The 11,719-nt window shown below is 38.1% G+C and overlaps 1 protein-coding gene across 4 annotated transcripts in view; it reads left to right on the plus strand.

Annotated features, from left to right (window-relative positions):
- Positions 1–10,963, plus strand: part of CEP131 (centrosomal protein 131) — a 53,882-nt gene extending 42,919 nt beyond the window's left edge. For all 4 annotated transcript variants that reach the window (XM_051995403.1, XM_051995404.1, XM_051995402.1 and 1 more), the window contains 4 exons: positions 6,834–7,011; positions 7,094–7,290; positions 10,451–10,511; positions 10,605–10,963. In XM_051995403.1, coding sequence (XP_051851363.1) covers positions 6,834–7,011; positions 7,094–7,290; positions 10,451–10,511; positions 10,605–10,679 — 511 coding nt within the window. In that variant the 3' untranslated portion in view covers positions 10,680–10,963. The remainder of the gene's footprint in view (positions 1–6,833; positions 7,012–7,093; positions 7,291–10,450; positions 10,512–10,604) is intronic.
- Positions 10,964–11,719: the final 756 nt, after the last annotated feature.

The raw sequence follows: 11,719 nt of genomic DNA on the forward strand, positions 1-11,719 counted from the left end.
AAAGATAGAAATGACAGGATTAGACCACTGAGTTAGGATGTGGGCTGAATGGGATGAAGGTGGGGGGCATAATGTTCAGTTCAAGCATTTAATAAGTACTTATAGTATTCCAGGAAGCATTATGCTAAGCACTGAAGATACAAAGAAAAAGCAAAACTATACATACATATGTACACACACAAATTCTGTCTGTCTCTCTCCATCAGAACATATAAAATAAATACAGAGTAAATGGAAGATAATTTTAAAGGGAATGGCACTAACAACTGGGGGCCTCCTGGAAGAAAGGAAATCAAGGAATCTCAAGTATTTCAGAGAGAGGAACATTCCAGGAATGAGGGATAGCAGCAAGGAATCCACCAATGTGGATGTAGAATGGAAGGGAAAGCAGTGTAAGATAAGTGGAAAGATAGGAAGATAATGGGTTGTGAAGGGCTTTAAATGCCAAGGACTTCAAATTTGATTTTGGAAGTAATAATAAAATCACTTGAGTTTATTGAGCAAGGGCATAACCTGGTCAGACCTGCGCTTTAGAAAAATCTGATTGATGGAGAAGCTGAGTGACATGTTCTTTTGCAAGATGAATGAATGAATATTAAAGCTTTTATTGAGTGCTTAGTAGGTGCAAAGCACTATGCTCACTGATGAGAACAAATAGAATAATAAGGCTGGCCCTCCTCTCAACAAGCACATGTTTTAATAGGGAAGCCCACATAGATGGGAGATTTCAACTGAAAGTCAGAAGAAAAAATCCCATGGGGCTGAGGGTGTAGAGACAAAAGATAGCTTTAATGAGCTGATGAAATCTTCTGATTTTAAACCAATTGAGGTTTAAACCTCAGTAAACCAGTGTGAAGGACTTTAGGGGAAAGAACTTTCTTTTTAAAGTGGTAAAAAGCTTCTATAGCAGCCTAATAAATGGTCTAAGAAATGGATGCAAAGGATTTAGCTTTTAGAAAAACAGAAAAAATAGGAAAAATTAGAAAAGTTAAAAGCATTAAAGTAGTGCCATTGTCAATGTGGAATTAGTATATCTGGTCAAAAAAAAAAGTAGGGTTTTTTTTGTGCGAGATAAGACAGTGATTGCTGTTGATTCCATTCCTGCACTGCATTTCTTACTTTGATCTTTTGTCGTCTTCAACCAAGATTAAGTGTTGACTGGATCTATTATAGAATTTAATAATTTTTTAAAAGATCATTAAAATCATTTTGGTAGCTGTGTGGAGGATGGATTGGAGTGAGAAACCAATTAAGAAACCAATGTGGATAATCATATAAGCTGATGAGGACTTGTGGATAAATGTGAGAGATGTGAATACAAAGTTTAGGGACTGATTGAATATGAAAGTTTCAAACCTAGATGATTTGGAATATGGTTTTTGGAGAAAGATAAGTTCTGTTTTGAGTTTGACATGTTCCTGGGAATCTAATTTGAAAGATATACACAGACTTTTGGGAATACTACTGTAGTTACTGGGTATGACATAGATGAAGGTCAGGCAAAAGATACCAAAAGGGAACATTTTTTTCTGATTATACATGTACAATCATTTTTAAAAAACATTTCCTTGTGGCTCATGTTGGGAGAGAAAAATCAGAACAAAAGGGAAAAACCATGAGAGGGAAAAACAAAAAGGGAAAAAAAAAGTAATGTAGCATGGATTGATTTACATTCATTTACCATAGTTCTTGCTCTGCATACAGGTGATGATTTCCATCCAAAGTTTATTGTGATTGCCGTGGATCACTGAACAACTGAGAATAGCCAAGTCTTTCATAGTTGATTATCACATAATCTTGCTGTGATTGTGTAAAATGTATTCCTGGTTCTACTTGTTCTACTGCTTTGCTCAGCATCAGTTCATGTAAATTTTCCAGGCCTTTCTAAAATCAGCATGGTCATCATTTTTTATAGAACAATAATATTCCATTACTCTCATATACCATAACTTATTCAGTCATTTTCCAATTGATGGGCATTTACTCATTTTTAATTCTTTGCCACCACAAAAAGCTGCTACAAACATTTTTGCACATATGGGTCTTTTCCCTCCTTTATGATTTCCTAGGGATACAGATCTAGTAATGGCACTAATGGGTCAAAGGGTATGTACTATGTCCTTTGGGCATAGCTTCATATTATTCTCTGGAATGGTTGGGTAATTTCACAATTCCACCAACAGTGTATCAGTGCCCCAATTTTCCCACATCCCTTCCAACATTCATTATTATTTTTTCCTGTCATCTTAGCCAGTCTGAGAGGTATGAAGTAGTACCATGAAAGGTAACAGTTATATGAAAACTAAGAACAAAGTTTTGGAAACTCATTGAGGTGGGAGACTGTATGGAGGAGGAAAAAATGATCAGCAGTGTCATGTACTACAGAGAAGTTAAAGAGAATAAGGATTGAGAAGAAACCATTAGATTTGGAAATTGAGATAATTGATATTTTTGGAGAAAGTAATTCCAGTTGAATGATAAGGTTGGAAACCAGAAGTTTTAGAAGATAGTAAGAAAAAAGAATATAGGCTACTTTTTTCTTTTCTTTTTTTTTAATTCAAGAGTATTTTGTTTTTCTAATTACATGAGTTTTCAACATTCATTTTTGTTGTATAGGTTACTTTTTCATGAACTTTAGCTGAGAAGAGGAAAACTACAGTTTTCTTCTGTAGGATGATAGCTTAGTGGACATGTTAAGATCTAATGACTGGTTGGGGTTTTTTTAGACTAGAACAGATTCTGACATTTTTGTAGGCACTGGAGAAAGAGCCAGTAGGTAGGGAAGGATTGAAGATTGGGAGGAGGGGAGAGAAATCAAATTGGGGACAGTTTGCTGGAGAAGATGAGAGGTGATGAGACCAAAGCAACATTAGAGTAGTTGGAGTTGGCAAGCTCTGAAGAGTAACCTCCTTGTAGACTGGAATAAAAAAAGATAGGGAGGGGCAATGTCAGAGGAATATGAAGTAGGAAAAGGGGAGCTCTTGGCAAGTGATCAAAGTTTTTTCAGTGATGTGTGAGATTTTGTCCTCAGAACAGAGAAAGTGTCATAAGAAGGTTAAAGAGAAAAGAAAAAATTTGGAACAACTGGTGAGGTATGGAGGTCTAGATCAATTACAGACAAGTTGTTTTGCTACAGTGAAGGTCCTATTGAGATAAGATTTATATAGTCGGATGGTTTTGTGACTTCATCCAGTTTGGCAGCACATGAGTAGGGAGGAAGAAAATGGATAGTGGAGTGAGTTTGGCAAGATATGATCTAGGATAGAACAAAGAAGTAAGGGAGGAAAGAGAATATATAATTGAACTGGCTCACCATAGAGTTAAGATTGGGAAAGTAGAGATAACAGATTTTTAGGACCTGAAGAATGGAATGAGGATGAAGAGTAGACGTAGAAGGAGAGAAGCATACAAACAAATATAAAGATAAAGTATTATTACCAGATAAAGGAAATTCAAATTTCTTGAACATGAAAGTGAAACCCTTGTCAATGATAGCAAGATCAAAGTTATTCCAAAGATTAGTTGAAGTGGAATGAAAGACATTGTAGGAGTAGAGTGAAGTCGATGGAAAATAGAATGTTTTGAGCAGCTAGGTGACACAGTGGATAGAGCACTATCCTTGAAGTCAGGAGGATCTGAGTTCAAGTGTGGCCTCAGGCACTTATTAGTTATGTAACCCTGGGCAAAATATTCAACCCCAATTGCCTAAAAAGAAAAAAAGGAAAGAAAAGAAAGCAGGATGTTTAATAGAATGCCAACATACAAATTGAAGGGGGATGAGCCAGTCATTAAACTCATTGTGAAGGAGGGAGATTGGGCTTATTATAATAGCTATCAGAATTTGGATTTGGAGATAAATTTGAATTGAATCTGCACTGAGGAGCAAGAATTTCCTGACTCTACCACCATGACAGATCAGTGATTAATATGAATTATGATATGAGTTTAAGGTGCAATTATAACTTAAAAGGGTTTCCAGGGAAACAGTGTCACCAGGAAGGAGTGAAAAAGGGAGAGGATTAAACAAGGATTAAAAATGTTCATTATAGAGCAGAGGACAAAATTCAAGTCAGATGTTTGGGGAGATGGAAATGAAGGGAATAGGAAAAAGAGAGATTGAGGGGATATTCTTTAGCAGCCTAAGCTTTAGCTATCACAGGAATGGAGAGATTAAGAAGGCAGGGGAATGTACTTAAGTATGAAGCCAAGTAGAATACAGTAAATTGATGTAGAAAGTCTGATAAAGCCTATTGAACGCCTTAGAATGATAGTTTTAAATGAATAAATTAAATTATGGAAATTTAGGAAAATAACCAACAGTTAGTGAAAATAAAGATGTAATCCTTCCATCCACACAAAGCTTACAGTCTAGCAGAGTAAAATAAATAGCTGCTGTTTACATACTGTTCTATAGTTTACAGTTCTCCCCGTCACAGCACCCTTGAGGCATATGGTGCAAGTTATCATCATTCCAATTTGATACGGAAATTGAAACTTTCAGTGATTAATCCACTTATTTATGATTAAGTAATAAATAATGAAATTAGTATTCAAAGTCAGATTTGCTGACTTTTTAAGTCCAGCTTTCCTATTTTACAGTTGAGAAAACTGAGGCACAAAGAAATTAAAGGATCTATCCAAGACACTTCCTAAAGTGTCAGAAGCAGATCTTTTATCTGTACCAGTAGTATTGCTATAGTACATTGGCTTCCCTCAGGGGCTCATTAATAGGACAAAGGGAGATAGTGTGAAGTAACTTGTGTCATATAGCAGTTTCTCTCAGTCCTCTAAGGCTTACAGAGCACTTTTGTCATAGTCCTCATAGTTCAGTTATTGAAAGGCCACTGGGTATTATCATGGAGATGGGCGAAATCGCTTAGTTTCTCTCAAACTCAATTTCCTCATCCACAAAATAGGGATGATAATAGTAGCAGATAATAAATGAATGAAAAAATACGTAAGCACTTATTATGTGTTGAGCAATATGCTAATTGCTAATTGGGAATACAAATAAAGAGTAAAGAGACCTTCTTCCCTCAAAGTGCTTATATTCTAGTTGAGAAATAAAACACAGATAATAAACTCTGTATCCCAGTTTGAAAAATTAAAGGGATAATGAGTGGAATAATTGGGGAGCATATTGACCCACCCTTTCCATGGCTGATAATGGTTCCAAAACTGGAAGGATCCGAAACCTGTAGAGGAACACAAAGTAAAGTTGGAGAGGAGGTCTCAGCAGAGCAGCCACCAGGCAGCACAGTAATCCCAGGGTGGAAGTGAAAGAGTTCAAGTTTGAACCAGCTCGTGTAGGAAGATACATAAATAAAGCACTTTATAAATTTTGGCACACTCTGTAAACATGGCTATTAGGATTATTCCCGGTTTTATAAAGGAGGGGAGACATGAAATTACATGATTCCTTCATGAGATCAGTCAGTGTAAGAGGTGAGTGTCAAATTCAGATTTCCTAACTTGATCCACTGTAGCACTCAGCCTGAAGAATCACAAAAGCCAAGTTTGGACCTAGATGAGTATTCCACAAGTAATGCTATATAGTAGGTACCAGTGGCACAAAGCAATGGAGTGAGAAGGCTTTGGTGGTGTATTGAAAGTTCAATGAGTCACTAATTTATAAGATATCAAGCCATTCTCCAATTGATAAATGGTCAAAGGATATGAGCAGACAATTCTCAGATGAAGAAATTGAAACTATTTCTAGCCATATGAAAAGATACTCCAAGTCATTATTAATCAGAGAAATGCAAATTAACACAACTCTGAGATACCACTACACACTACACTACACAGATTGGCTAGAATGATAATGCAGAATATTGGAGGGGATGTGGGAAAACTGGAACACTGATACATTGTTGGTAGAATTATGAATATATCCAGCCATTCTGGAGAGCAATTTGGAACTATGCTCAAAAAGTTATCAAACTGTGCAAACCCTTTGATTCAGCAGTGTTTCTACTGGACTTATATCCCAAAGAGATCTTAAAGAAGGGAAAGGGATCTATATGTGCAAGAATGTTTGTGGCAGCCCTCTTTGTAGTGGCCAGAAACTGGAAACTGAGTGGATGCCCATCAATTGGAGAATGGTTGAATAAATTGTGGTATATGAATATTATGGAATATTATTGTTCTATAAGAAATGACCAGCGGGATGATTTCAGAAAGACCTGGAGAGACTTATATGAACTGATGCTGAGTGAAATGAGCAGGACCAGAAGATCATTATATACTTCAACAACAATACTATATGATGATCAATTCTGATGGACGTGGCCCTCTTCAACAATGAGATGAACCAAATCAGTTCCAATAGAGCAGTAATGAATTGAACCAGCTACACCCAGTGAAAGAGCTCTGGGAAATGAGTGTGAACCACAACATAGAATTCCCAATCCCTCTATTTTTGTCCGCCTGCATTTTTGATTTCCTTCACAGATTAATTGTACACTATTTCAAAGTCCAATTCTTCTTGTGCAGCAAAATAACTGTATGAACATGTATACATATATTGTATTTAACATATACTTTAACATATTTAACATGTATTGATCTACCTGCCATCTGGGGGAAGGAGGGGGAAGGGAAGGAGGAGAAAATTTGGAACAAAAGGTTTTGCAATTGTCAATGCTGAAAAATTACCCATGCATGTATCTTGTAAATAAAAAGCTATAATTTAAAAAAAAAAAAAAAAGGCAGACAAGCCAGGAAAAAAAAGAAGTCCAACAAGTCAGTGATAAGACTCAACCTAATTGCCAGGACTTATGATGTTGTCAGCACATCTCACCTCCTCAATCTTCCATCTTTTCTGCCCTAAGGATCAAGCGTGTGCGGGACAAATATGAGGCAGAACTTGCTGATCTGGAGCAGTCAGAGCGAAAGCTACAGGAGCGCTGTGCCGAGTTGAAGGGTCGACTTGGAGAGGCTGAAGGCGAGAACTCTAGGCTCCAGGGCCTAGTGAAACAGAAGGAGAAGGAGGTGGAGGATATAATAATGGTGAGCTCAGGAGCTGTTACTGAGCATCCCCACCCTTCCCCACATTCCCAGGCTGTCTCTGATTCTTAGATTTTCTTGTCAGGTGAAGGACAAGTTAATGGAAGAAAGGAGCAGCCTGTCAGAGGTGATCCGCCAGGAATTCTCAGACCGACTGATGGCAACTGAAGAGGAGAACAGGCGATTGAAAATAGAAATATCAGAGCTACGGACTCGTCATCAGTTAGAACTAGAGAAGATCAATCAGGACAAAGAAGATGAGCTGGAAGAAGTGCATAAGAGGTAAGAGTGTGGTTCCAGCCAATCATTCTTTCCATTTGCTTGGTAAATGGGTTGATTCTTGTCTGGGAAGGTTTCTTTTAAGGGATAACAGTAACCTATAATTTTTTTTTTCCCTGAGGCAATTGGGGTTAAGTGACTTGCCCAGGGTCACCATAGCTAGACAACCTATAATTTTTTTTTAAATTTAATATTTTATTTTTTTCTCCAATTACATATAAAAGTTTTAAAAATTCATTAAAAAAATTTTTAATTCTAAATTCTTTTTCTCCCCTTCCCTCTCCTTGAAAAGGCAAGCAATTTGATATAGGTTATATATGTACAGTCATACAAAACATATTTCTACTTTAGTCATATTGTGAAAGAAAAAAAATTAAAAGCAAGAAAAATAAAGGAAAAATATGCCTTGATCTGCATTCAGATTTCATCAGTTTTTTCCCTCTGAAGATGGATAGCATTTTTCATTGTGACTAGTTTGGAGTTGTCTTGGATCATTGAATTGCTGATAATAATAACGTCATTCACAATTAATCATTATATTGCTATTACTTTGTAAACTGTGCTTCTGGTTCTGCTCATTTCATTTTGTGACAATTCATGTAAATCTTGCCACAACCTATATTTTTCAGGCATCTGCTTAGTGCTTAGCATTGAACTAGGAACCAAGGAGAGGAAATGGCTTTGAATTGCTTTGTGGAAGTAAAAAGCTGGGGTCTTAATGAAGACCAGGGAATAGAGGGAGAGCCACTTCTATTCCCATTCCTAATTGCCCCTGTTATTTAGGGATATTCCATATATCTCTGTAATATTCCAATATGGTAAAGAATTCTTTAGAAGAAGAAGTTGGATGGATTCTGAAAAGCAGCTTTTTAACACTTATTCACTTTACCCACTGATGCTCGGCCCATTCTTACCGCTTCACATTGGTTCAGATGTATACTACAAATGACCCAGAGTTTGTTGCTCTTCTCAGTCAGGCCTTTTATATGATGAAGTAGGAGAATTACTGGCAGAATAGCCTGAAAAAAGAAATTGCCCCCAGGCTTGGTGTCTTCCCAGAAAAATCTGTCCAATGTCCTTGAATTAACCTACTAGGTGAGATAATATAATGAGGACATTGTCTTGGACGCACTTATAGGCCAATGAACTACCTTGGATCTTGTCTACATTAGTCACTGAGAAGTTGGGCTTTGCTGTTGGCTTTTATATGTGTGCCCAGCTTTACCATGCATACCCCAAATTTTAAATAAACATATAAAAACTCTGACTTGATCATGAATTTATAAAATTTTAAAATGAGGGCACACATGCCCACTTCTCACCAGGAAAGCCCACAGTAGCAGTGGGAAGTGGCATTGCAATCACGCTTTAATTAGGCATAGAAAGTACCAAGACAAGCATAAAAGGGGTACAGAGGCAAGTGGCATGGGGAAGGGGGAATAAGATGGTTAAGGGAGTCAGCATGAAGAAGACAAGGGAGGGGAAAAGGCAAAGAGTATTACTTGAATAACCATGGCTTCAAGATAGGAATAGTCAGCAGCATGAACCCCATAAAGATGGAGCACTGAAGGGAGATGAAGCAGGAATTTTTATGGGATCTTGGAGGGGACAGATTCTTATCTGTGACAGCTTGGGAATTACTTCCTTAGTATCCAGATCATCTCAAAATTGTCAGTAAAACTTTGAAGTTAGTATGTTCATATCATCTCAAAATTTTTGACACCTTTTGATATTCTGTGAATATCTGGAATTTGTCTGAGGTTTATATGCCATATGATCAAAAACAGTGCCTAGATTATTCCTTACATATTAGCAGAATGTGATTTCTGGTTAATATATGGTACATTTTGTAAATTATATTCCTTTGATCTTTGGGATACTTTGTATGTGACATCCAGGTTTCCTTTTGCAATCTTATTTCCTACTACTGCTCCTTTATACTGGCTACTTATAAGCTAATTTACTATATTGACTAGGAGAGATGGTAGTCTGGGACACCAGAACAAGATATAATTTTAACAAACTCTCTAGACCATCACTATATATCACTGATACAGAGCTGTATCACTGATCCTAATGTATTTAAAGGAATCATATCAGTACTTTTTAGCGCACACCCCTGTTGTGATACAGGAGCCACCTGCCAGTGGCTGCCGGAGGTCTAACTCAGACCTGTAGAATGAATCTCTTCATGTGAGAGGATGATGATGATACAAGGACCTCTCTCCTCTTCACTCTTGCCTCCAATTTATTTCATTCCCAATCCACAAGAAATATCTGCTTTAGTAAAGGCTGCTTTGCAACTCCTTCAAGTTTATGATTCACAGCTGTGGAAGCTCTCGAAAAATTGACCTGCCCCTTCACTTACGCATAGTTCTTAACATATCCCAATCATAGATATGGCAGGGAAGAGCAGGGTCAATGGGCCTAGGAAAGAATTCTAAGATAATGTATGTATTTAAATGGAAAAATAAGTAAATTATTTGGTAGATATTCATTTGAGCCACCCCCTTGGACTGTATTGGGGTGGAGGGAGGCTGTTCAATATTAAAAATCCTCATTTGTTATTAATAAATAACAATGCCCATTTATAGAATTAGTGAATGGGGGTTAAATGATGTCTTAGCAGGCTAATCAAGTTCTTGTATTGCTGGAAGAATATGTATCCCTAGGAGACTGATCAGTTTGGAGTGATTTTTAAGTTCCTAGGGAGGGTGATAGGAAGCAGCAGGGGTCTGAGCCCTTAGAAGGACTGCTTAGTAATTTGGCATCATGATGATTTGCCTAGGAATTTGTATGGAGACTGTTTGTATGTCTATCTGTGTAGACAAAAGTTAAGTTTTACAAAACCCCAGCCACACATGATTCATCTCTTCATCAAGTCTCTTCATCTCCTTCCCTGCCCAAAACTAGAAAAGAACAGATTAGAATTCTAGAATAGTAGGAGGACCTCAGGGAACATTTTGCTGCTGCCCTGTCCCACCCCCACCCCAGTACAAATGAAGAAGCAGGCCTAGAGAAGCTAAGTGTCCAGGTCACAAAACTGAATCATTGCCAAAGTATGTTTCCTGGGCTGATCTTCAGACCCTGTCTGGGGTTCCAAGCTGTTGGCTGTGAGGTAATTAGAGTCTCCTGGTTAATCTAGTATCTGTTCACCTCACAGGGTCAAGATGGCTATAATGAAGAAAGAAGAGACTGTGAACAATCTTCGAAAACAGTATGAAGTAAGTTGTTCTTTCCTACCTGTAACTCTTCCTCTATCCCCAGAGCGCTGCCTCAGGGACGCCTGACAGGCTCTGTGTGTCTATATGTCCTAGGCAGCAGTTAAGAGGGCTGACCACCTTGAGGCACTCCTGGAGCAACAGAGAAAGCAGCTCCTGAGTACCAAGTGATCACCACCTCTTGCCACACAGAAGAGAGCCTGCAGCTGCAAGTCGGCCTGAGTGGCCCTTGCTGTCCAGAGGGACTGTGAGTCTGTGGCTGTGACAGAGGAAGCACTAATGCCCCAGGTGGGGCTTGGGAGAGAAGAGGGACACTCCTTGCCCTTTGCTGTTCTGTTTTTACAGTGTCTGCACACCTGTGCCCATAAATGAATGAGTGGCTCCTTAAGCTGAGAGCCCTTTTGGGGCTCTTGTCGTTGTATTTTAACATTAAAAAAAGTCACTGGTTTTTAAAATATAGTGCAGCCCTTTACTTTGTTTCTCACAGAGTGAGAAGAATTTGGAGCTAAGAAGGTCAATCATAGAGACATCTGTTCAGAAATAATAATATGGGTCTTAGAAGAGCTGAGTTTCTTGTCAATAGTGAACCATAAGGTAACAGTTATCTCCTCTATCCTCCTTTCCTTTTTTTTTCCACCTTTTCAAACCTTTTTGGAATGAAGATACACTTACTGTCCTTGCATGGAGGGATGGAAGAATAGGCAGCTTAAAGAAAGTTGGGATTATCCCAAAGGATGGCTGGGTCCCAGTTCCCACATCTTCTCCAGGTTCTGCTGCTTGCAATCCCTGAGTTTGCTACACCTGCTATACTGATGGGTGTAGAAACTGCCTGTTCCACTCCCCCGACAAATCCACAAAGGATAATTTTACTAAGATGAAGGTAAATAATACAACCACAGTACAAGAAACATTCATAAGAGATGGTTAGCTCACCAGCAAAACTTTGCTGAGCACAGGTTTCTGAAATGCTTTAAGTGTTCAGCAAAGAAACTCAAATGTACTCCTTCTGGGACTAAGGATTTCCAAATCCCTTGCAGATCCTGCTTCCTCCACAGTCTTCTTTTCTATGGGCTTCCCACTTTGTGTTTTTTTGGCTTAGGTTGAACAAGGTTGATAACCTTTCTTGAATACTTTAGCCCATGAATGAGGAAAGAATTTTTCCTTCCCTCAGAGTGCTCTGTCTCTCTTTTTCAGATTATCCAGCATTGATT

This window comes from Antechinus flavipes, chromosome 4 (assembly GCF_016432865.1).
Source record: "Antechinus flavipes isolate AdamAnt ecotype Samford, QLD, Australia chromosome 4, AdamAnt_v2, whole genome shotgun sequence".
NCBI lineage: Eukaryota > Metazoa > Chordata > Mammalia > Dasyuromorphia > Dasyuridae > Antechinus > Antechinus flavipes.